Source organism: Cydia splendana, chromosome Z (genome assembly GCF_910591565.1).
Source record: "Cydia splendana chromosome Z, ilCydSple1.2, whole genome shotgun sequence".
NCBI lineage: Eukaryota > Metazoa > Arthropoda > Insecta > Lepidoptera > Tortricidae > Cydia > Cydia splendana.
In genome coordinates, this window is record NC_085987.1 from 40887003 (window position 1) to 40913989 (window position 26987).

At 40.1% G+C, this 26987-nt stretch overlaps 1 protein-coding gene across 1 annotated transcript in view; it reads left to right on the forward strand.

Moving 5' to 3' along the window:
- Nucleotides 1–26987, forward strand: part of LOC134804151 (discoidin domain-containing receptor tyrosine kinase B-like) — a 108790-nt gene that overhangs the window by 60867 nt on the left and 20936 nt on the right. The window contains exons 4-11 of the mRNA XM_063777097.1: nucleotides 2941–3172; nucleotides 7060–7207; nucleotides 20969–21264; nucleotides 21689–21896; nucleotides 22818–23282; nucleotides 23925–24103; nucleotides 24662–24894; nucleotides 25460–25708. Coding sequence (XP_063633167.1) covers nucleotides 2941–3172; nucleotides 7060–7207; nucleotides 20969–21264; nucleotides 21689–21896; nucleotides 22818–23282; nucleotides 23925–24103; nucleotides 24662–24894; nucleotides 25460–25708 — 2010 coding nt within the window. The remainder of the gene's footprint in view (nucleotides 1–2940; nucleotides 3173–7059; nucleotides 7208–20968; nucleotides 21265–21688; nucleotides 21897–22817; nucleotides 23283–23924; nucleotides 24104–24661; nucleotides 24895–25459; nucleotides 25709–26987) is intronic.

Here is a 26987-nt window from a genome sequence, read left to right on the forward strand (position 1 = left end):
TTTACTGTCGTAAAGTATTATGACGATTAATATGACGTTCGTTTCGATACAAAATGCTCAACTTTGTTCAGGGCCCAAGTGCCTTAACAAAATTAATCTCCTTCGTACATTACGTATCCCACAGCCGTATCTAAATAGGAATCACACGATGACCTGAAATTATAGGATATAATTAGCAAAATTGGCATGTACCTAATATAGTACAATATCCAAACAATGGTGACAAGCCGGTAGAACCCACTGGGTGCTACCTTAGCAATGGACGCTTATAACGATTTTATGAATCCAATCATCTTACGAATCGAATCAGTTAAAAAATATATGATGTAACTTACATTTGTATTTTTGCTCCCCTGATTTCAGCCAAGTTATGGTTGGAGTTGGATGCTATATGGATACATACTCCAATAAAACTAAGTTATATTATATAACTTAGGCAGATTTCTGGAATCAGCTTTCACAAATTTATAGCGTAGGTATTTTGAAATTATTGATTTAGGGATTCAAAATAAACGAGTTTTCCAGACGATATTATTTATAGAAACGCGTGACACTGACATTGTAGACAGGTGACATTACAGTCAATTGACAATTACAACTATTTTTTTAATGTTTGTTATTGCTTGTGCTTTATCAAATCAGCCACTACATGTAATTTACGAGAAGTCGTATCTCATATTTTCAATAAATTATAAATATTCAACCGAGCCGTGAATTAATAAATCATTCAAATTGGTATCTTAAATTAACCTATATTTTCAGAAAATAAAATAAAAATCGGGGTCTAAAAAAAATGAACAATCCTAATTACATAACTCAAACTATTGTTAGGTATTTAGTAGGTGGGACGCTACTAATCCATATTGGTTAGCCTGATTGTCAGGCTGTAGTTATGCGTTAGCTTAGTAATTAATCTTATAGGTACCTGGTTCATAACTCTTGTATAAATTTATCACAGTACATAGGCAAAACATATGCGAAAATAAAAATTCTGCGCAACAATCCAGCATGCAAAATTATGCGAAACGAGAACGAGGGTCAACCCTTCATTAGCAACCAGTAAAAAGATTTCAACATTGTTTCGCAATTCTTAATCATGGGCTCATCGCACAAAAATGTACCCGTACGTATACCAGACCTCCCGGCAACCGCAACAAAGCGGTTTATACACGGGCGAAGTATTTCGAGTTTGCGCTGAGCTACACGTCGACATACGGTTGATCCGCCAGGTCCATCCGAGACACTCCTCCAGGTGATTAAATTGGACGTTTCTGTCCAATAGAATCCGCCGTGTGACGCTAGCGGATTAATCGAGCGTGCCCGGATCACAATTGGCTTCTAACGTAAACATATATACCTACTTGAAATCATCCAGACCAGCTCAAGTCTATTCCGTTTAACGAGCAATTTCAATGCTAACTCCTTTAAACCTATACCTTAAAATCGGCTTAAGTCATTATGGCCTAAAATGTGAGTAATAAACCTTCACAGCTTGACCGTGCAACGACTGAAACTTCAAGACGCAATAGGGAATATTAGGCAAAGCTCTGCGTAGGTGGCACCTTTGTGGCACATACAGTAAACAAACCACATTGACACATGGCGTACCGCGGAACAAGAAAATCGAAATTCCGTTATCTAATATCTCTATCACTCTTACCAAATTCGAGCGATAAAGAGGCAGATAACTAAGTTTAGATTTTCGCTTTTACCGGTAGGCCCTTGTTAACAAACCGCCTTGATGCATCATTGTCATATTTTATTGTCTGTGAAAACTTGTCAAAAAACAGTTTAAGGCACAGGCAATGTATAAGTTAGTCTATGAATTTACTGAGTCGGTAGTGCTGCACTCTGGTGGCAGAACATTGCAGTAATATCCCCTATTGCTTCAAAGTAATCACTGGTTCAACAGAGACCATAATTGTTAGCTCCGGCCGAAGCTTCACACGTGAACCTCACCGCTGTTCTAGTAGACAGTTGACGGTTGTATTCGTTTCACGTCTGTGGAAAACAATGAATAGAAACGTTCATTGTTTGCTCAAACGCAGAACAGGTACTTGTTAGATTTTCAAAGGACGAAGAGCGCAATACAATGCCCTGTGTGGTAAATAAACGCATTGTCATGACACTCATGACTTGTTTAGACTGATCGCAAAACTATTTCTTTAAAAAGTAAAATGCTAACCATGACCATTGACCAAGCTGTATATTATTCAATACGTAAATGCGTTGCAAGGTTAACCTGAATAATTATAAAGATATTTGTTTATTCTAAAACTGATGTGATTGTTTATACTAAATTTTTTTACGGCTTCGCTGCTTTAATATTTCTTTCGGAATCGGAATACCATTTTTAAGTTTCAATATCGATACACTTTTTGTAGACCAATAATTTCCTATGGAGCTTTCATGTAAAAATATAAATATTGTTCAGCATGTAAATGGCAGATAACATGAGCGGTCGTCGCGCAAATGGCTCCTTCGTAACTGTTTTCGATTCCGCTTTGCTTCCCTTAAATCGATACACCCGGTTTGGGTAAATTATGGAACATTCGAGAATGTGCACCGAAAGATGTTCCCCGTTAGTTAATATTTTGTATCGGTGTTTTATCGGAACCATGAATCTTTAATGTAGGTATACGTCTGTGCGTCTTATTTGCATGGTACTCGAACCCTACCAGTTATTCAAGTACAGAAATTATTTTGATAAAGGGGGAGATACTGTTGGCGCTTAAATAAACAAGTGAAAAGATTTGAACGAATTTTTATATACACTCTCCTGCTATAAAATTTTTGATAAATAAATTCATCAAAATGTCTTCTTAATATCTTTCTTGATAGGTATCTTCTACGCTAGATCACCTTAAATAAAGTTGAATTTAGAAATGATTACTAAACTTCGATAACAAAGCAATTTAATGACCTATTCTTTTTCAACAGGTTAAATCAAGAGATAAAAGGCGGCGCTTGGTGCCCCAAGTCCCAGATCACGACGGAGTCGACCGAATGGCTGGAGATAGACCTTCGGTCCGTCCATGTGATCACGGGAGTGGGCACGCAGGGCCGCTTCGGCAACGGCCAGGGCGCAGAGTACGCGGAGGCCTACGTCATCGAGTACTGGCGGCCTAAGCTTGGGAAGTGGGTGCGCTACCGCGGCTCGGACGAAAAGGAGGTACGGTATCTGCTTATATGAGTAGGTATATCACGTCTTACTGCGGCGTAAGGATATATATACAGTGCTCGCTAATGTTTCAGTCCTGCATATCCAAGGGAATGATCTAATCAACCACATGAAAAAAAATATAGTTCAGACCATAGACCAGTTCGAGTTCAAGTAAGAATAAATTTCAAAATCCAGCGTCATAGAAACATAAAAAGTAAAATCAAAAGGCTAGATTAAACTACTCTGCTAGTTAATAAAGAACTGTTTAATTTAGAATTACATAACGCTTTCAGTGCTTTGGAACAGGATACTTTAAGCAACGACGTAGAATACGAATATTTGAAACTACAAAACTGTATTACTTACAACAGCAAGCAGAAAAATTCAAAAGCAGAGACATAAAGAAAAGAAGCTAACAAACCATAGTTTAGACCTGTTAAAAGAAAGAGAAGCACATAGAACCAATACTACCAGCGCACAATATAGATCAATAGATAGACAAGTAAAGCGGAGTATAAGAAAAGACATAAGAAATTACAACAATAGATTGATACAAATAGCTTTAGAAAAGAACCGCACTCTTAGAATAGCCAAGCAAGGCACATTAACACATTCAATACCACTAAGTGCTACGGGTTACGCTCGTAGCGCGTAGCCACGGTTTCGTCGTATGTAGCGCGTAGTCGCTACGAACAGTGTACCCGACAGTCGGGTTCTTGGTGTTGAATGTGTTAAACAGTAAAACCTGGATAACATGTTTAGGTGACGATAGAGGGATAAAACAAGGAAGTCGGGATCAGATAACAAATATTTGCACAAAATTTTACAGACAGTTGTAGTCCGACCGGAACCCCGTGCCTGCATGCCCACCCGCAGCCAGTTACTCCTGTCCGGAATCTATCCCGTCCATTAACGGGCACGAAGTTCATCTCGCTTTAGCGAAGATGAAGTACAGTAAAAGCCCCAGCGAGGATGGTATTACGGCGGAAGCACTTAAAATAGGGGAACCAACACTTTTACCTCATATCACCAATTTCTTTAATTGTATTTTAAAATCCGGTAAATTCCTAAAAACTTTTTGTCATTCCAACATCATCCTACTGCACAAAAAAGGTGATAAATCTGATATCAATAACTAGGGTAAATGTGGGATAGTTGCCATACTTTTTGAAAAAGGTGAATAAAATACAGAAGATAAGCATTTAAAAATCTTATAGCACAGTGTTAGTTTGTATATTCATTGATAAACAATATTTTCAAGGTAGTTTGATATTAATTGTTTTATTTGTTTAGTTATAAACAAAATAAAAAGGTCCTTCGGACGGGGATAGATGCCAACTGTATGGGTTAGAAGCCGCAATGATATTTTGACTCGTGGGATAGTATACAAATAAAACAAATAATATCCAGCTACCTTGAAATTAATGTTTATTAATGAGTATACAAACTAACACTGTGTTATAAGATTTTTAAATGCTTATCTTCTATATTTTATTCACCTTTTTCAAAAAGTATGGCAACTATCCCACATTTACCTTAATCTGTTGCGGCGTAAAATAGTTTTTCGCAATAAATCACAATACGTCCATTTTAGCGAAGTGTTCGTCATTAACCAGAGGGAAGAAAGGAGTAAGCTTACAAATAAAAAACGAATTGCAAGCGTTGAATTCGCACAAGTCGCTATGTGCAAATGTGGGCATCTATCCCCCTATGGCATCTATCCCACATTTACCCTATATACAGACCCATTAGCCTCATCTCACACCTTTATTAAACCTTTATCAAAATAATAGAATGTCGCATTGCTGGAAAATTGGACAGTCACCTTCCCCCCGAACAGGCCGGGTTTCGGCCTGGTCTTTCTACCACGGACCACTTGCAAACAATTAACCAAATCATCGAAAAGTACATAGAATTCAAAATCCCCCTATATTTAGCCTTTGTAGATTTCTCCAAAGCTTTTGATAGCATAAGTCATTCATCTATAGATGGTCTAGCAAATCTTGTCAGTAGAAAAAGGCGCGAAATTCAAATTTTCTATGAGACGATATCCCTTCGCGCCTACATTTTTTAAATTTGCCGCCTTTTTCTACTGACAGGATCTGCTTGACCAACTTTATATTTACCGCACTGCAAGAACAAGATATAGAACCCACATACATACAGCTCATCCACAATATCTATGCCTCAAGTACTGCCTGCATAAAACTACAGTCTCCCGGACCATCATTTGATATAAAGAAAGGCGTCGAGCAAGGTGACCCGCTATCGCCCAAGCTAGTTCACTAGTACCCTTGAGCAAATATTCAGGAAGCTGGCGGCTGGATGGGAGAGCAAAGGTATCGACGTCGGTGGACGCTGATTAACAAGTCTCCGTTTCGCTGACGACATAGTTTTGTTTTCCTCTTTAGCTACGTAGTTCGGTGCCATGCTACAAGACTTAAGCAGGGCAAGCCTTGAGGTAGGATTAATGATGAACATGTCAAAGTCGAAGCTCATGACTAACAGCCGAAAAATAACAGTGGTAGTAGATAGAGAAGAAATGTCATATGTCCAAGAATACATTTACCTGGGCCAAATAGTCTCTTTCCAGGCACGACAGGACAAGGAGGTCGCAAGACGAACCGGAAGTGCCTGGAAGAGCTATTGGTCCATGAAGGAGCAAATGAAGGGAGATTTCCCAGATATAGATCTGTAGTAAGAAGGCTCATGGACATGTGCATTCTTCCCATCCTGACCTACGGAGCTCAGACTTGGTCTTTGACAAAAGCTCAGAAATCCAACCTTAAGGTTTTCCAGCGCGCCATGGAGCGTAGTATTCTCGGTGTGAAGTTGACCGATCGCATCAAAAACACTGTACTACGCTCTAAAACTCAAATAGCCGACGTAGCTGAAACAGCCGCCAAGCTCAAGTGGGACTGGGCGGGACACGTTTGCCATATGCCGGATGACTTGTGGGCTAAAACAACAACCAATTGGGTCCCACATCAAACCCGGGGTCGCGGCAAACCTCGACGGCGTTGACGAGATGACCTTGACGCCTTTGATAGGAACTGGTGGGAGACGGGTAAAAACAGTTATTACGTGGAAAGGGAGGAGGGAGGCCTTTGCCCAGCAGTGGGACACTCTAGGCTCATATAAATAAATATAAAAACATAAATAAATGAAAAAAAAAACCACTGATATTTTCGTACCTACGTGCAAGTTACAGTACTTAATGGTCACATGATCAACAAAATGATCCTGTACAGTACATACCGGTCTCTATGAGTGTTAATAGTCAATCAGTTAAGTCAAACAGACGGGCGCAGCAAGGCCACAACACTGGCGCCCTTTTAATTTCCGAATCGGTCGCAGGGCATAAATCAAGATTGCATTCCGATGCGCCACGTCCCAGGAAATTAACAGGATTGAGGTGATGCAAGTGTCCATCGATCAAAACTGGACAATTGGAGAGAATTCGGGGTGAAGTGTTGACATCGTCGGTGTATTACTAATGAATAGTTCGCCGCCTCGAATGAATAGTACCTAAGTACATCATGTTACAAAAATATGCTCCTATTTGTGTTCTTATTTATAAATTGTACTTAATCTAAGTGTTAAATACACAATTGGTTTAATCTGCACTTAAATTGATTGTTTCCCGACTGCTTGATCAACATACGGCTGATTATCTGCCTAAGTATGAACACTTTGTTGGTGAAAATAAAAAAATTACCATGTCATGTCGTAACATAATTATTGAGAAAACAAGAAACTCGTAGAATTCTTTAACACGTACTGGCCCTAAAACTGAGCCTACACTAAAACTTAACTAATGCACTGTTTCGTGATCTTATACGGCTCTATGCATAAGTTATTTGAATTTAGTATATAAATAAACAATTCGATTTCAGATAATGCAGGGCAACACAAACACGTACTTGGAGAAGAAGAACCACCTAGACCCGCCGATATGGGCTCAGAGGATCCGCGTCATACCCTACAGCTTCCACCGGCGTACCGTCTGCATGCGGGTCGAGCTCTACGGCTGCTATTGGAGCGGTGAGTGACGATTATTTACGTCTCTACCTCTATACGAATAAAGATGTATTTCGTTATACATATTTAGCTACTTTACGGTACGAACTATTTGATGCTTGAACTTACGTACGTCAACATTCGCATTTCGTCAAGCACTAGTTTTCTCCTCTACCCATCAATATTCGTACTTAGCTACCGCTTTGTGTAACATCAGCCAGGTGGCAAACTCTGTGCCTCTTTTGTTCGCAAGTTTGTGCGACTACCTTTAGCGGCTTTTGGTACTTAGCAGATTGCTCAGTCTCTTGAGGCAACATGGCACTACTGACGGATGTACTCTGACGGACGTTTCAACAATGAAAGAGTTTTCAACTCTTTGTCATTGGAATAAGGTGAAAAATTGAACATCTACATGTTTAGGACTGACTGTGTGCAGAAAGTTTTCCAAGGTGGGCTCATTTTTTACAAGTTTCTTTGCATAAGAGACAAACTTACCCGTGTATGAAGAGATTAATAAGCTAACTCTAAAGAATACGAGGGCTGCCTTTTAAGTTCTGTCGTTTGTAAAATCTAAAGACAATTTAAACCTCAAGTACTATTTATTGTTTTTTTAAGAACTTGCTGTGATATTTAATACACTTTTTCATTTGGTCGATTCAGTTTTGAAACCACTTATTCCACTCCGAAGTTGGGGCTTCAAAATGGCCGTTTTGTATACGTCAACCGCCTCTTCTTGTGTTCGGTACCATTAACGACGAAGACATTGCTTGATTTTAGGGAAAGTAAAGAAATCATTAGGGCTCAAGTCAGGGCTGTACGGCGGGTGGTCGAGAATTTCGACGTTTTGCTCTAGTAAAATCGCAATTGTTTGCCGGGAGGAGTGTGAGCTTGCATTGTCATGGCTCAGTACCATATGATGTTTTCGGTTGAGATTTCGGAATTCACTTATAGCTTCTAGTAAGCAAACTGTAATATACTAGCCAGGGTTAACTGTTTTGTGATCTTCTAACACGATGGTGGCAACGTGTCCACTTTTGGCGGCAAACAAGGAGACTACTTTTTTAAGTACTACTTGAGCGTATATTTGGTCGGTTTCGGCTCGTTTTAGAACACTCAGACGGTGGATTGCTGTTTGGAATCTGGATCATAAGCATAAATCCAAGATTCATCACCACTCACAATGTCATAAACGAGTTTTGTATCCCCTCGATCGAATTGCTGTAGAGTTTTGCGGCACTAACTAGTGCGGGCCGTTTTTCGGTCGGCAGTAAGCAAATGTGGTGTCCGGCGAGAGATTTTTATTTTTACACCTAGCTCTTCATGTAAGGTTTTTTAAATGGTTGTCCCTGAAATGCGTATAGAAGCTGATACTATCTTTCGATATAACACATAGCGATCTTCGACGATCAGCTGCCGTACAGCCTCAATGCTTTCTTGGTTTTTCGCGGTGTTCGGATGACCTTCACCCAGTCTATCACTGAGACTAGAGCAATCGCGTTAAAATTCCAAATACCAGCGTTACACAATCACAAGGCATGATGCTTTGTCATTGAAAACAGTAGTCAGCTCTGTAAAGCACTGAAGTCGCGTTAAACCTCATTTAAGGGGCCCACTGATTAACAGTCCGCCGGACGGTATCGCCCTGTCAGTTGTTCGGAACTGTCAAAATTTTGTTCTAACTGACAGGCCGATACCGTCCGGCGGACTGTTAATCAGGGGGCTCCTTTAAAGTTATAGAAGATTATCGCACGGAAATGTTCCTATGAAATTTCCATTTTCACAACTGACTTGTCAACTTTAACTCGACGCTATACTAAAACGGTTCGGTCAATCATGATTGGTTTAATTGTTTTTGAATACTTAATTCACATAGTTTGATACGATGGCGAAGTTTTTTTTATATAATTGTGAGAGATTTGCAAACGACAGAACTTAGAAGGCAGCCCTCGTAGCAAACAGATAACGACAAATTTCTATACACAAATTCAACATATTCCTAGAATCAAGTTTCATTATTTTATGGTACCTATAGGTACATAATATTGTCGCAACATTTGATTCATCTTTTTCCTATACATATTTGCATAGGAAGTTACATACCTATCAAGGGAATGATAAGCAATGGGTAGATTTAGGTATCAGGTTAGCATTTGAATTCGACGTCATTTGTGCCAATGATCAAGTAAATGGATATTTGAAAATGTAAATAGTTAAATCGATCCTAGTTTTGTCTCTGGTTTGGAAATTCAAATGGCTGTCACTATTATAAAACTAGTGTTGCGCCAATTTTTGGAATTAGGTATCCGAGCGGACACCCGACTTCCTTTCTGAACCGTAGCAAAAAGCCAGGACAGACGGAAGACGATGATGAAGGAGCAAACGATTTGACATGAAAACAATCCTGTTGCATATAATGTGTATCCAAACATCACGGTTGTTTGACAGAAGCTATTATTTATTGATTAGTCAACGCCGCCTCGCGTCTCCACATGACGGGAGTTTAATTAATAATATACTGTGCGTTAGTGACTAATTAGCTTCGCCAACTAATTATAATCCACAGATAGCGATGTGCCGTTCTCGAAATTTTCCCGCGAACAGAAAAATCTGTCGGAAACGTTCTCGGAAATTTCTCGGAAATGTTCTCTGAGAGCTTTACCTTTTCGTCGCAAAAGCGATGAATTCTTTTGTTTTGTAGGAGATAAGACAAATAGAAGCTTAAAGGCAAATACTTGGCTCCATTCATAGCAATATAAAAAATAATACTAACTGATAACAACCCAGGAGTAAAACAACACAAAATTGCCCAAACAAGTTATTTGAGGCAAAAGGTTAACTTAACAAAAGTAAATATGTCATTCAATTAAAAAGAAATAAGATTGTTCATAACTTATATATGCTAATAAGAGAACGTTTCCGAGAAAGTTGGAAACTGTCCGGAAATTTCTTCGGAAAAGAATTCTCAGAAACGAGAACGTTCTCATCGGCACATCACTAACAGAGCCCGGCTTCAATTACGCAAGCCCCGCGATTCGTCATCACACGCCGCCGGGTTCCTTACACACGTGTGTATCGTCGGAGCCTGAAGTACAACTTGATTCCTCCACTGTGAAACCTTTTCACATTTACTACAATGTCAGTCATCCTTAGATGATATAACCAACGGAGACGCCATATCTATAATTTTCGGTACAAAATAGTCTGTCGTTTTTTGCGGGGGAGGGGCACATCAAATGTATACGTAACGTAAACATAGCCATGTCAGATAAACGTCAGTCCATACATGTGGTTGACATGTCGTTGAGCATTGGCCGCCTATTTTCGACAGAGGGGAACGCCTGTTAATTACCACTCCGTTTTGTTATATTTTCTAAGCAGTCATCTAAGGAGGAAAAAACCCTATTGTAGCTCTTTAAGTCACCCCATAAATGATCACTTGAAAGTTCTTAGACTTCATAATAAATAACATTAGTTTCTTTGAAATTCCTAAAACTGGTGATCACTATGGTGATTTTAGTCTTAAGTTTGTCGATTCATTCATTAGCACATGTTAAGCGGAATAAAACGCCAGATTTACATTATTACCCTTGTTGCTTTGCTACATACTTATTTATGATGGTTAGGGGTAAGCTACAGGTCGCCTGAGTGTATATATTATATAAGTTATGATATATGTAGATATTATGAATTAACACCACACTGCCAGCGAGTTCTCTGTTCTTAGGCGCTTTTTGCTACTAATGGGTTTTCCCATGTTATCGGCTACGAACGTAGCGCGTAGCTCGCGCTGGCAGTGAATGAGTTAATATATTTACGTTTATAAATTTTTATATAATGTTTTATTAATATTCATAATTCGTGACAACAAAATATTGAATTGAATATATATTTATTTATTATTTGAAATTATCCAAATTTACATTGACAGTTCAACCAAACATGCAAGTTATGGGTTACAATAATCAATGTGTAAACAGGCAATAAAAAATATTGAATTGAATGTTTGCACAAATCTGTTTGCATCACGTACATATTATGGACCTGACTTTACGAATCCTGTGGTATTTCTTCTACTGATTGTACAAGAAAAAGTTTTCACTTTAATAAAGTTGGTGGCGATATAGGAAAACTTGTTCTATTGAGAGGCACAGCACGCCTACAGATAGTATTACGGCCAGACCTGACATTGCTACTAAATGTCACAGAGATCCCCTTATTGCCAAACCTTCCCACTGAACTATAGGGACTTAAGCGACGTGGTGACGGCATCATATAAGACTTTACGTTTGAATGTAGCGCTTTAACGTTTGGCATTTCGTTATTTTTGTTTATATAAGGTAAACCTAGGCCTCAAATATTTTATAGAAGGTAATCAATTGAAATAACGCGTGTCGATTCGATCTAAATGTTCAACACAAAACAAACGACTCAAGACATACTTCGTACTTGTACACTGCACAGTAAGCATCAAAAACATAGTGACGGCCAAGCAAGGCAAGTGGCCAAATATATCGTTACATACACTCATACCATAGAAATAAGGATGTGTTCCGTTCCGATATATTTGGCCGCTTTGGACGACACTATCTGTTTGAGGCTGACTGTAAAAGTGCGTAAATTGGGAAAGTTCTAGTTTTCTTTAACTACATATATGAAAGCGGATGATAGAGAAACAACTCATGCTGTCACTAAGGGACGGACAAAAGGAATATTACCCAGAACTGCTCGTCTACGCGATTCTCTTTGAATCACTTCGATACTGTATTGCTATTTCAAAGTTCTGCGAATAACAGATTCATACTTTGTGAAGCTCGGACAGTTTTGTACTTTAAGCAATAAATTGAACTGTAGTACCATAGAATAAGGTTCATGTTTCAAAAAACTATTATGAACGAGATGCGGGCTCCTGTTGCTATTCCCTATATCCCCTAGAACTAGAGCCTTTGAGCTCATAGACGAATATTAATATTTTAGCCACGATTTAGTTGCGTCTCTCGAGATCTTTTGCCATCAATTCCGTACACGGGTTTTTGATGACATTCGAATAATATTCTGCCGTTTATTGGATGTTCGCGGATGGATAAACAGTTTTAATTACATCGTAATTAATGGGTGTTTTAACCTTTGAACATTGCGAACTGTAATAATTGGTAGTAGGCGATTCACTGAGCGTCTAGACGGCTCTGCCACCTCCGGTGCCTGGAAATAGGCTACGATCAATGATGCCTGCAGGAACTGTTTTTTAAAATATTACGAACGCACAATACGCACATTCTATTTCTATAAGAGCTTTAAAAAGTGTGCAATAAGTATAATGGTCCTTGTATGCTAGATCTCCTATTTTCATTTATCCGAGCAAAGAATGTCCCCAGCCCAGTTTAAATAGAATAGAAATAACAGACGCAATATAAATTCCTCGGTATCAGGTAACCCGTTAGGAAAGCACCTGAAGAGTACACAATACGCGCTCAAGGAAGACAGCCGTTCTGTACTTTTATTACATTTATTACCACTTAAAATCAGACAATACGAAATAGCATTGAATTTTATATAGACTTAGTACGTCGCTCGTAATACTCTATTATTTACAGGGTGTCTGCGAAGACCTTTTATTACTAAAACACGTGCTTGTAAAAAGAATGAACAAGAACAACAGAGAGGTAATACAATATTTCAGGGCGTCAAACAGACTTTACTCGAATAGTTGCGAGTGCGCTGGAGTAATTTGCAGGTTGGTCGTGCTACACGACAATGTAATGCCAGCGTTTGATAAGTGTGAACTTTTATTTAGTTTCTCTTTATTTAACTTGCATGATTCTATTACGAGTGCAACGCCCGTGACAAGGTGTAAAGCGTTCGTTAGCTTTAATCGCTGGCTGCAAGCGTAGGCAACATCACTAAGATATTGATAAACGGATGTTTTTCATCTGTGATTCTGCTGATGCGAACTGAAACAACGAAATATCAAATAAACATGTTAGTACATGAGCGTTGATGGTTTAATCCTAGAGAATGAAATTTAATGGTCATAAAGCTAGGTACTTAATCTTGTGAGATGAATTTGTAAATGTGTCACGACTCATAAATAACTCCCCATTGTCTAAATAATTGTTATTGAATATCTCTTGTTAATGTACGAGTTCAATAGAAATTCAATAAAGTCTATTAACCATAAGAATTTATTACATATATTTTAGAGACCATGCCATGTCATGTAGCCCGTCTCGAAATCGCAACATAACATAAGCTAGCACGCCGAGCGACTCGTAAATCTGAAAATAATTAGCCATGATTTGACTGGTGGCTACACATGAAAGAAACCTAAACGCAAATAACCCTTGTGGCTTTTGAACCGCACTTTACATAAATATGCAATTATATATCAAGTTAACTGCCGGTCATGCAGCCAGTTCTTAGAATAAGCTATCGCAGTGAAAGAGTTCTTGCCAACGTTTTTAATCGTTTGGTAACGATAGCGTTCTTGTAAATAACTGGTATGTGTTCCCTACTCCCTACTCGTTCCCTGAATTGTTTATTATATTACGACTATTTTCCCGTTGAGGCAGATTTGCATGATAGTTCCACTTATGCCAACAGCAACAGTTATTACCTACTTATAATTAAGCGAACAAGTAAATATATGGCGTTATTCCTTAAAAAAAAATATATAAGAATCATAATAGTGTTAAAGAAGGGATCTGTTGTCGAAATGTTGATGAACCCGATAGCGTTAGGTATTTAATTTAACTGTTATTATATTTTTAATATCGAGCTATCAGCGAGTGTGCAGCGTAGCTTGGTCATAACGATTTATGAATGATTGATCATAATAGCGCAACCTGACACGTAAACATATTACTTGAAACACACGTAAAAGATGGCAAAGATACGCCGTCGGTAAATATCTGGTAGGAGGGCGCCCAAACATTTTTGATATAACATTTTTCTCAGTCCCGTCGGATATCGGAACAGACAGTCGTATAAAATTTTAACCTGTCGTATCATCAAGTAACAGTAGCAAAAGTGGCTTTCCGGACGTCGTGCAGAAATAGCCAGCCGCTACCACGTACCTTCGGGGTTTAATGTCAAATTCAAAGTCTGAAAATAAAACTCATGTCATATAAAGCTTTCCGGGAATATTAAGCTGCCGGCTCGAAAAAGCGCAAGCCATTAACGAAAACACATTGTACTGGAGTCAGTAATTGCACGCGACCAGGGCAGCAAATGAGCGCATGCACTTGAGCCTTCAGGTTTAACTTAAGCTCTTTCAGGAATTCCAGTGGTAACGTAGTGACGGGAAAATTGTATTTTTATTCAGCTATTATTTCTATTTGCCGCGCCAGACGCAAATAAATGGAGTGCTATTAGTTTGTATCCTTTGTCGCTGTCTAGTTGGCGCATGGCAGCTCCCCGCTACTATGAATCAATTAGTAGCTTTACATATTCCCTTATTCGACTTTTATGAATTCGTTGCTTCATGTGAACACCTAACTTACTATAGTTTTACTCACCAAAGGCGATGTTATACCTAATATTGCAACTACCTATTTGATTTCAATGATCGAAAAGAGATAGTCTAGACATTCTTACCCTCCGCGCGTTTATCGAAATCTTTAAATTCTCGCTAGATAATTATTTAATAAAGTTTGTTTTAAACTATAAGCAGCACTCTTCTAATATAAATTTAAGTGAATACATAAATGTTTGTAAAGAGAAGACATCAATCAATCTTAAATTTGTGCAACTACATAGCTTGCTAAGTCTTCGCCGTTATTAAAATTCATTTAAAATTATTAATATTTCTTAGGGCGTTCGACGCCGTCCTCCTCGCCCGCAGCGCGCCATGTGCGCCTCCCATTAAAATGTTCGTACCGATCGGACGGCAACTGTAAGCGAAATAACGTTTTATCTGAAATCGATCTATTGAGGTTTGCATAGTACTGTACACACCGAACTTCCCCAATTGAATTTAGCGGCTGCCAGCAGTTGTAAATACGGTCTGAAAAAAGGACAATACCCGCCTGTTTGTATGAACTCGTAACGCAATTCGTAATCAAACTTCCATTTCGATATTTTTGTTTACTAATCCATTTGTAAAGAAAAATATCGAAAAATACTGAATGTATTTTTTTTCTCACCTATCTACACAATATCTACACCGCGATAGTTTCTATAGTTCCAGCTTTTAATATCCCTTTTTTCCACAAATTAAAATTCATAAAGTTTAATACCTGTTACTAGCATTATACTTTTAGGCGGCTTAGTTAATACTAAACTTTTAACTTAATTTGTAAAATAATGTAGAAAACGCCGCGGACTAAAATCATCTATCAGTCTTCAACTAAAACTTAGTAATAAATATTAAGAAAACTTTAATAGTGCCCCGTGTTTAAGTATGTTATCTGTGTACACAACTGATGTAAATTTACGGCAAAATTTTAACAGACAAGGCTACATGAGTTACTTACACATAGTCCTTTATAAGCTTTTAAGCTATTATGTCATGAAGCGCCGCAGTGTATATTTTATGTAACGTTATTTAAATACAAATGTTGGGTGTATACTGTACAAAGTGGGTAGTTAGGTATTTGAGGATGATACACTACATCATTATGAAAATTAAATTTGTGCTTATAAAAGTTCACGTTTTTGCCAGTTAACGCAATTATATCTTGGAGTTTTACTTTCACCCAATTCGCACATTTTATCAGTCTTACTATACTACACTAAGCCTTTTAGTGTGCCGCTTGGTTACTAGCTCTTAGTATTGTAGTATTGTAGGTTACATATCCAGCTTTTAATTACCTATTGTTTTGCATATATGTAAGTATGTATGTATCATAATCATATACGTTCCTACGGCTTTTGGCCTGCTTAGTATGCCATAGTCTACAACTGTAGATTGCATCTCATGGATGTATATTTTAGGATTCCGTACCCAAAGGGTAAAAACGGGACCCTATTACTAAGACTCCGCTGTGCATCTGTCTGTCTGTCCGTTTGTCTATCACCGGGCTGTATCTCATGAACCGTGTTAGCTAGGCAGTTAAAATTTACACAGATGCGACTCTGACTGAGAATAAGAGCGAGCGTATTAAAGGTCATTTTGAACACCTCACCCGCTTAGCAACTTCTGCTGGTGACTGTACCTTTTATTGCGCTATTTTCCTTCAATATAATGAATGTTTGCTAAAACACGACTGGCTATACATCAACAATCGTCCCAGGTGTGCGTATGCGTTCATGCGTTTTGAATATCAATAAAACTCGTCATGTTACCCACATTTTAAACGTTTATACCGATTATATGATTAGACCCCTTTTTACCGAACATTGACCGGGTTTGCAATGTCTTGTTTGGTTATTATTATTATAAATCCAAATTAGTTAGCTGCGATAAGGCGTCAAATTGTCCGAAATTTTAATTGTAAGACAACCGTTTATTCCAAAATGTTCGAAAATGTTTTAGTCTATCGTATCTATATGTAAGCTGTGTTACTGTAACAACCTTTTACCAAAACGGCGTAAAATGACGCGGACTCGTGTGATGATCGCCGACATTCGTTCTGTCTATTTATACATATATGGCATAATAAGAGAGAAAAATTTGCGACTGAAACAATCCGGCCATTACTGGCAAGTATGCAACGAATAAGTTGCATTGGGGTAATTTTGAAAATGGCAAATAGGTACATATATATCTATAAAACCAGAGGCACTTCATACTTTAGCAACACTAACGCTACTGCAACGCTTACCAAGGCAAGATGCTTACTGTTGTTACAGTAGAAAGTGCTTCTAGTTTGGTAGATGTTTTCCATTTTCAAAAGTCCCAGCTTTCGAAGTTAAACTTGATCATGCTGCCGGTGCAGAAATAGAGACTGGTATTTTATACTCAGCACGATTTTAAAGAAGTCCTCAAGTGGCCCCATATTGCTTTAAAAATGAAGATTATTTTTAAACGCAGCATAACTTTAAACAAAATTTAAAAGGCCTGTTTTAGGTATTTTGTCCCTTTTGCTTAGCGATTCTGAGTAAGTTCCGATTGAAACACACGATAAACCGAGTGGTGAAGAGCGAGCCGCATTTAAGCACGTTGCTACCTTGACACCACAAGGGCCAAACTAAAAAAAAACAGCGTTTAAATATCAGTCTTGAAACAAAAGCAGTATGATTCAAAACAAAAGTAAAGTCTTTTGATACATGTTCCTGTTATTATTAAGCACACGGTGTTGTTAGTGTTGTAAAATATCGATTCTTTAACGCTGCATCGGTATTAGTGTTTCGGCTCATAAAAATACGTTTCATGTGGGATGCGGGATCATGTGCTGTCCAAATGGCATCCGAAAAAGTATTTCAGTATTCCACTTCGGTAATGCTTAGTAATACACTTCGGCCGTAAAAACTAGAGCTGGGTCGTTTCGAGTTTTCCGTGAAACGAAACGTAACAGTTTTTTTTAACCACGTAACTGTTTTCAAAAACAGTTTCTAAAATAACTGGATTCCCTGTGTGTGTCGAACGAAACGAAACGAAATCGCATATTGAAGTAATAAAACGTAAAATACGCAATTCACATTTCAAAAAAACCTAATTTGCATCGTCTCACTAATGTCTAATATAACTTGACCCCTAACTTCAGTACTTTATAAAGATAAATCGATAGGTCACACATAAAATGGCCTCACAATTCATGATGCTAGCGAGTGTTCGTTAAGCGTCGTGAATCATTTTTAATGTTGTTCAATTGACGCTACTTGCTTTAAATTTACGCATAAGATTCCTTAATTTAAACCCTAATGCTTAGAAAATAAAGCGCTTATTTGTCTAACGAACATTAAAGTTTTTGAATATAATGGCCTGGTAAAAAGCGTGCCTAGCGTCTACCTGAACAAAGCTCAATCCGTTTCGTTTCGTTTTTATCTCTATCTCGCTCTTTCGTTAGCCAATAACCTATATCTGTCCCTGCTCATCGGAAAACGAATAAAACAGTTTTAGAGCTGCGTTTTGCTTTGCGATAGTTGCGTCCGTTATGCGCGACTATGTTATCGTATGTCGCCGCCTCTTTGTCATCGTTTTTATAAAAACAGTTTGTCGTTCCTGCCACAAACTGTTATTTCGTTACAGCACAAGAAAGTGTTTTTAAAAACACTTACGGAAAAAAACGCTCAGCTCTAGTAAAAACTTAACCTAAACTGCCCAAGGTTGATCATAATGATCATTGAGACGGTGGACATTCTCTACGCACCTATCCCTTTATCATATCTGCATGAGCTACACCCTAGGTAAATATCACGTGGCAAGAAAATTGTCCACGACAGTAGCTAGCGTGACAATTGTATTTTAAATTATGCCATAACGCCTATTACGTAGAATTAAGCTGTCGTGTTTTTTTAACGACAGCTTGATAGGTCGATAATTTAGGTACAGGAATATGCACTGTGTGAATTAAAATTGCTTTTCTATTCTGTGTACGCAGTAGCATGTAGCAATGATACATTGCATACACGATATTCCCAGACATGATTACTGGTACATTTATTTGATAACTTGGGTAATTACTTTAATTTATTGCATTTTGATTATTTAAATAATGTACTGCGTCAGATTAGATACAACACATTAAAACTATTGTTAAATAAAACAGCTTAAATTGCGAACATTATGTGTTATGCGTTTATCGTAAAAAACGTGATAAACAGTTTCATGATAGATGTTATATGCGGGCTACATCTGTACGTCTATACTTAACACATTCGACACCGCGTACCCGACTCTCGGGCACTCGTAAACTTTACTCAGATGCCGGACAACCCGCCCAGCGGGTTGTTTTGTACGCAGATATAGACGACCGGTTTCTGGGGTAGTGCGCCGTTTTTTGCCCGGTTGCGAAAGTGTTAACTAATAGAATGGGCAGTTGTTTGCGTTACTATCTCGTTAGAACAGCTGGCGTTTACCCTAACGTCAAAGAGTTTGGTAATGTACTACAACTAGAACATAGGGAAGCCTGTTCTTACATTCTTTTTTATTTAAAATCGATAGATTAAGCTTATATTACTCCCACAGCTAAATAAAAACTGGCAAAGCCTTGCACCGCTTGCACTTTAAGATTTTTATCAGTCCAATCTTTGGATGCGCGCATTACTCCTTAGCCATACGGCTAAAGAGCTTTGCAGAAACAGCTAAGAAGTCAGTCGTCGCAATTTCGCACGGGAGGTGCCAGACTTTTTTTAGATTGCAATAAACATGTTTCAGTTAAAAATTGCTTTTAATACTCATTACGTTGGTCCCTAAAATAAAGTAACATCTGTCTAGCAGATTCAGTTCATGCATTTGTGGTTTAGCTATTGCGTTATTGGCTACTTATGTTTTATATTTGGGATGTTTGTGTAAAGTTGGGTTTTATGGATTACTAATTGGGTGCTCCATTTAGATGTTGAAGCTTGTTTTAGTCGTTACGAGCGTTGGAGTGCTGTTAGTTTCAAATTGGTTCAAAAGTTCGACTGAGGATTTCCATGGACATTTTACAAGTACATATACTTGAACTGCTTAGTTTGGAAATATTGTAGCGCTTTTACCAACACAAACTTAAAAACAAAAAAATGATGCAAGAATTGCAAGACCTGAGAGTTTAAGGTCACTGGAGATGATTTTATGGTTATAAAATTGAGATATATCCGCGAATAGAATTCCCCACAGATTTTTTTATCCCTACCGAAGTTACTTTGCTCCCATGTCGAACTATCACGAACAGAAAGCCTCTGATGACACAATCCATTCATAAAGTAGCCATGTACTTTTGAAGATGGCTGTAGGTAGGGGAGGCCGGGTGTAGTTGTCTCAGAGGGTTGGTTGTTGCATCGGCCATAATAAACCACTAAACGAACGAAAAAGTTGGTCGACTCATTCATTACGTAAAGAAGTGTCAGAAACGGCACATGAAAAGATGCAACATCGAGCCCTCTCAGTGGAAAGGTTTGGCAGCACAGCGTCCTGAGTGGCGCAGGCTGGTGCATGACAAAGTGCGCGATTTCGAGGAGCAACGTAAAGTTGACCTCGACGCTAAACGCGATGAGCTGAAAGCACGCCAGCCTGCTTCCATTCACTACCACTATGTGGCTGGTGTTCTCACGTGCCCTCAATGTGCGCGGGGGTTTACCTTAAAGATCGGCTACGTCAGCCATATTCGGGCGCACGAGCGCCGAGCTAACTTAGAGACGAAGTGGTCGCCTTGGTCGAAATCGGCCGGAAGGATCATCACGTAAAGAAAGAGGCCTTTTGCTATATTTCGACGCCGGTTGATGAACTTATTCATGCATTTAGTTGATAATTATGGCTGCTGTGGCAACCAACCTCTACGACAACCATAACCAGTCTTCCCTACATGCGGTAGGATATGCCCACAACTGATCACGCTCTACACTACATACGAATGATTCGTTGTGTGCGTAGCCGTAACGTGTACCGTCCGATCTTTAATACGTCTTTATTCTTTATTCTTTATTCAAACACTATGTATAAGTTTACAGCTCAAGCCAAGGCACTTATACTGTTAATTAGGTACATATATGTTGTCAGTATCAGTCTTGTAGGTATAGTTGTGGAGTTTACTAGACTATGGAATAATGGTGCATCCGGATTGGGCGTTCGCGGCGCAAATTAAGGTTGCTTGCGAAAGGCCCTCAAACTGCTCGCATGTTTTACTTTGAATACGTAGTTTATCCACCTTTACCCTCTGTTAATACAATTTATTTGAACGTAACGGTAAACATATATATTGTCCGCAGTCGGCATAGTATCATACAACATGCCCAAAGGCGACAAGCGCAGCAACGGCGTGGAGCTGACTGACATGATCTACGACGGCACGTGGGGCGACGAGCTGCGCGGCGGGCTCGGCCAGCTGGTCGACGGCAAGTTCGGCGGCGACGAGATCCGCGAGGCCTCACAGAACTCCGCCTGGGTCGGCTGGAGGAACGACACCCGCCCCAACCCGCCCGCCATCGTGTTCGAGTTCGACAAAGTGCGCGAGTTCAGCGCCGTGCACCTTTATTGTAACAACAAGTTCATGAGGGAGGTTCAGGTTAGTCGCTAGCTTCTATCACAAATACGAAAATCTACTCATACCCATATGATAGACTTGACTGTGGAGTCAAATGTACTTCGCATTTTACCTAACGCATTTACTTACGATTATGCATATTGTTATGATATGAATACGAATATAAATAACTGTTGTTTTGTATATCTTGTAGTTTTGCATCTTCAACCATACATGTATCCAGTAGATACCGATGTAGTTATTATCTATATACATATCTACATACCTATGTAGATATTATCTACAATATTATCTTGATGTTGATATCTTATTCAATGAGCTGCCTGGAGCTTTCAATTTGAAAACATTAGCATAGCTGCGGTTGTTACAACTGGGAAAACGTATGATATATCTGCATTATACAATAATCTTAGTACAGACACTGAACTAATTATATTTTCTAAAGGTGTTTTCGGAGGCGATCATATCGTTCTCGATCGGCGGCCACCACTTCCAAGACGAGCCCATCCGCTACACGAACGTCGAAGACAACATATTCGAGAGCTCCCGCAACGTGAGCATCAAGCTACACCACCGCATCGGGAAGTGGGTCCGCATCGAGCTGCGGTTCTCGTCGCGGTGGATCTTGATCAGCGAGGTCGTCTTTGACTCGGGTACGTGGCTTTATACCAACATGGGCCCCGTGAGCATCAAGCTACACCACCGCATCGGGAAATGGGTCCGCATCGAGCTGCGGTTCTCTTCGCGGAGGATCCTGATCAGTGAGGTCGTCTTTGACTCGGTTACGTGGCTTTATACCAACATGGGCCCCGTGAGCATCAAGCTACACCACCGCATCGGGAAGTGGGTCCGCATCGAGCTGCGGTTCTATTCGCGGTGGATCCTGGTCAGCGAGGTCGTCTTTGACTCGGGTACATGGCTTTATACCAACATGGGCCCCGTGAGCATCAAGCTACACCACCGCATCGGGAAGTGGGTCCGCATCGAGCTGCGGTTCTCTTCGCGGAGGATCCTGATCAGTGAGGTCGTCTTTGACTCGGTTACGTGGCTTTATACCAACATGGGCCCCGTGAGCATCAAGCTACACCACCGCATCGGGAAGTGGGTCCGCATCGAGCTGCGGTTCTATTCGCGGTGGATCCTGGTCAGCGAGGTCGTCTTTGACTCGGGTACGTGGCTTTATACCAACATGGGCCCCGTGAGCATCAAGCTACACCACCGCATCGGGAAGTGGGTCCGCATCGAGCTGCGGTTCTCTTCGCGGTGGATCCTGATCAGCGAGGTCGTCTTTGACTCGGGTACGTGGCTTTATACCAACATGGGCCCCGTGAGCATCAAGCTACACCACCGCATCGGGAAGTGGGTCCGCATCGAGCTGCGGTTCTCTTCGCGGTGGATCCTGATCAGCGAGGTTGTCTTTGACTCGGGTACGTCTTCTTGGGCCTAAAACTATAACCTGCAAAGCCCGTGAACGCCGCTTTCTATTTTTACAATTGAAGCTCACTGGAGTTCTGCTACTTAAACATTTATTGGACATGACGTTTGTTTATTATTTTTTTATTCTCTATCCACAGACGTCGCTCAAGGCAATTACACTCCCGAGAGCCAAAAACCATCCAGCGGCAAGGAGAAAACCAAACTCATACCGAGCAACCCCCAGATCCCCATATCGACCGCCCATCAGGAGGACCCGCTCTACATGGCCATCGTCGTGGGGGTGCTCACGGCGCTGGTGATACTCCTCGCCGTCGCCGTGTTCCTCATCATACACAGGCACAGACACAGAAAGTGCTTCGCGTCCCCCTTGGCGAAGACCACGGTCTCCCAGAAGAGGGAAGACAGCTATAGCCGCTGCGGAACCTCGTCGCACGTGTCGATGTTGCCGGCGAATAAGATGAATATAGACTGCGCGTTAGATGTTAAGTCCGACGAGTACCAGGAGCCCTATCAGGCTCTCAAGTGCGCGCCGTATTTTAGTTATAGCACCGTGTTGCTAGAGATGAAAGACTTTGTTAAGGATTCCAATACAGCTTTATCAGGTAACTAACTTTTTTATTACTAATAAAATCGGTTTTTATGACCTGTGCTGGTTTTGCGAGTATGCTATACACCTTATTTATGACCTTAAGGCTTGAATGCCGGTATATTTTTCCACTCCTGAAGCGGGGTAACATTTATTATACAATCCTAAAAATAACTAGAATATACTTATGTACGTCAATAATCTGTTATAAAATTAAAAAAATTCGGGCAAGTGCGAGTCGGACTCGCGCACGAAGGGTTCCGTACCATAAAAAAAAAAAAAAGCAAAAAAAAAACGGTCACCCATCCAAGTACTGACCACTCCCGACGTTGCTTAACTTTGGTCAAAAATCACGTTTGTTGTATGGGAGCCCCATTTAAATCTTTATTTTATTCTGTTTTTAGTATTTGTTGTTATAGCGGCAACAGAAATACATCATCTGTGAAAATTTCAACTGTCTAGCTATCACGGTTCGTGAGATACAGCCTGGTGACAGACGGACGGACGGACGGACAGCGAAGTCTTAGTAATAGGGTCCCGTTTTACCCTTTGGGTACGGAACCCTAAAAAGATAATTAAAGTTGCAGGTACACCAAAGTTTTAGATAATTAGCAAATTATGTTGAATATAATATTCAACGTATTTTTCGTCCCAATAGATAGCTCAAACTACGACTACGCAGTGCCGGAGCTGAGCTCGGCGCCGCTGCTGACGAAGCGTCGGCTCGGCGACAGCCTGTCGGACCGCGCCACCGAGATCATGGGCGAGCGGCTCGACCTCGACGTGGACGCGCGCCTCTCCGCGGCCGGCTCCGTTCGCTCCAAGCACAGCGCAAGGGTGAGTCCATCAAATTGTCTAGAGTTGACCAAGCTAAGTTGGCAGCGATTTTGATAGCCCAGACGGTGCAAGTGTTATTTAAACGTCAAAGTTCTATGAGATTTTGGCGTTTAAATAACACTTGCACCGTCTGGGCTATCATAATCGTTACCAACTTAACTTGGTGTAACTCTATAAACGCCCGTATAAATGCGAATGATTTGTAGGTAACAGAAGTTTCTTTTTCCATGAAGAAAGGGTCTTAACCGACGAAAGGACAACAAAGTGATAGGGTTCCGTTTTTTCCTTTTGAGGTACGGAACCCTAAAAATAGTCAAACATATGCCCAGAAAAATTACCATCGGCTATACCGTCGAAAAAAAGTTCTTATACACAAAATAAAATGCTTTACAGTCAGCTGAGACTACTTACTACTAAACGGAGATAGTAGATACTTATGACGCGTAGTCTGATCCACTACTTTTGACGCTGACTGAACTAGACTTGTTGCGACTGGGCACTCAGTGCCAAGGTGTAAATAAATCTTCACCTATTTATGTAATGTTTCCTATGTTTCAGTCGGCGAGCCAACAGGAGGTGTTCATAGACATGAAGCGGAGACTGGAGACGACCAACGTGATAGAGTTCCCGCGACATCGGTTGCGTATGATCTCCAAACTAGCCGAAGGCGCCTTTGGCACGGTATACGTGGCCGAGGCGGACGGCGTACCTGAATATAACGGCACCATAACCCCTGAGAAGCGGCTGGTTGCCGTCAAATTCCTGTGCCACGACGCATCCGCTAAGGAGAGGTATATCATGTATGCATAGCTTATAGATCGTTTACTACTCTCATCTTAGCGCTTTTCGAGTTGCTTTAACCCTTTGATCGTCAAAGAAATGTACTGATGCAGGCTAGACCCAATATCACGCAAGTTAATTAATTAAGTTGATAAGAATGCGCTTTTGGCAACTTAGAGAATTGATGAACAAGAATTTAACTAATCTTCTTAACTAGAGGGTAAACTAGGCCTTATGAGTATTATGTTATGGTATGGATATCGATATTTTGTGTAATATTCATTCATTTATTTATTTATTTTGTGTAGTTCACCTACGGGGTGAAATTAAAACAATGAGTTATCAAACAGTACAAAATTATGTGTTTATTAGTATTTTGTGTCTGTTAACTTGTTAAGTACTAATTTTGCAAGTACATACGTAGTTGAACTTTATAACTCAATAATGTGTCAATACTACTTAGACGCCTGACATAGACCATCAGCCTTTGAACTGCTTTCACTCGCACGCTCATTATTAATTTCCCTATTATATTTATTTGTTCTCCCGTGTGATAACCTATCGTGGCACCCACAGGGAAGAGTTCGAGCGCGACGTCCGTATCCTCGCAGCCCTCTCATCGCCGCACCTGGCCCGGGTGCTGGGCGCCTGTCGCTCGCCACCTCTCGCCGTGGTACTGGAATACCTGGAGCTGGGCGACCTGTGCGCCCTCCTGCGGGCAGCGCCCCCTCCGCCTAGTGCCCTGCTACACATCGCCACGCAGATCGCTGCTGGGATGCAGTATTTGGAGTCGCTCAACTTCGTCCACCGCGACTTGGCGGCCAGGTATGAAACTTGCAATCCTCGCTTTTAATGTTATGAGCTTAAGAGAGTGGTATTCCACCTATCCAATTTCTTTGTCCAATGTGTATAGCGTCTCACATTTTGCTTAACGAGAGAGTGAGACGCACTGACATTGGATAGGTGACCACCCTGAGCTATGAAACGAACGCTCAAAACTTGCCCCGCTCGATGTCAGTCATTCAACTTGTTTAGGTACCGTAACTTGGCTGCAAGGTGTATTGCGATGTTGTCGATAGGACTATAGTGCCCAGTTAGGAGCTCCTTCAAGGTCGCTTAAAAAGTTACAAGGCTAGGCAAATTGCTTCTAATCGTGTACGCCAAATCAGCGAAAATGGCAGTCACCGTTTAGTCGCTAGCGTTCACATCTCTTGATAAAAAAATTTATAATAAATGTCATTATTATCCTAAAGAGTGTGTTTACAACGAATCACCCTTAAAAATCTGAAATCTTTTACCATATAATAAATACACGTCTGCAAAGTTGTACCTAAAATGAGATGAACGCGTGTCATTGTTTAGTAAAATTTGTTTAAAAAAATCGATGTTCAAGCTATCAAATCGAGTGATTTTGAAAGCCAGATAACTGGACTACAACAAATCAGCCTTTTCCTATTTTTCCTCTTAAAGGTAACAGGGAAATTCAATCATAAATGTAAACTTTCGTAAAATTTTCATACATTCGCCATATATGTCAAAATTTTCCTTTGATCAGATGCCCGCTGGGGCTCGTCCGGAGCGGTCGCGTACGTGGGCGTCCCATTTTGACATTTCGTTTTGGCATATATATTGACAGAAATTCATGTCCGTATACGAATGATGATACCAGTGAAAAACTGTGTTCAAAATAAATAGGGTTAATAAACTAGTGGCTCTGTGAGCTGTAGACCTCGCGAGCAGAGTTTAAAACTGAATAAATGTATGGTTCCGTTGTTTTGAAGAATTTAGAGAATCTAATTTGACCATAAAAACTTAACTATCAATTGCTTACAAAATTCGGGAATTGGTTTAGATATGCGACCTGTAGAGTAGAACATATGGACACACGAAACAATTTTTGGCTAACAGGCCAATTCAAACTTACACTGATATCAGAAAGACATCTATCTAACTGATGTCATTTAGTTATCGTGCATTTCACTCGTTCTTGTCCGTACATGTATTGACGCAAGCGAGACGCACGATGACTACTAAATAACATGATAAAAATATCATCCCGATGTCAGTGTACGGTCGATGCCCCTTAAGTATACACGTCGCCATA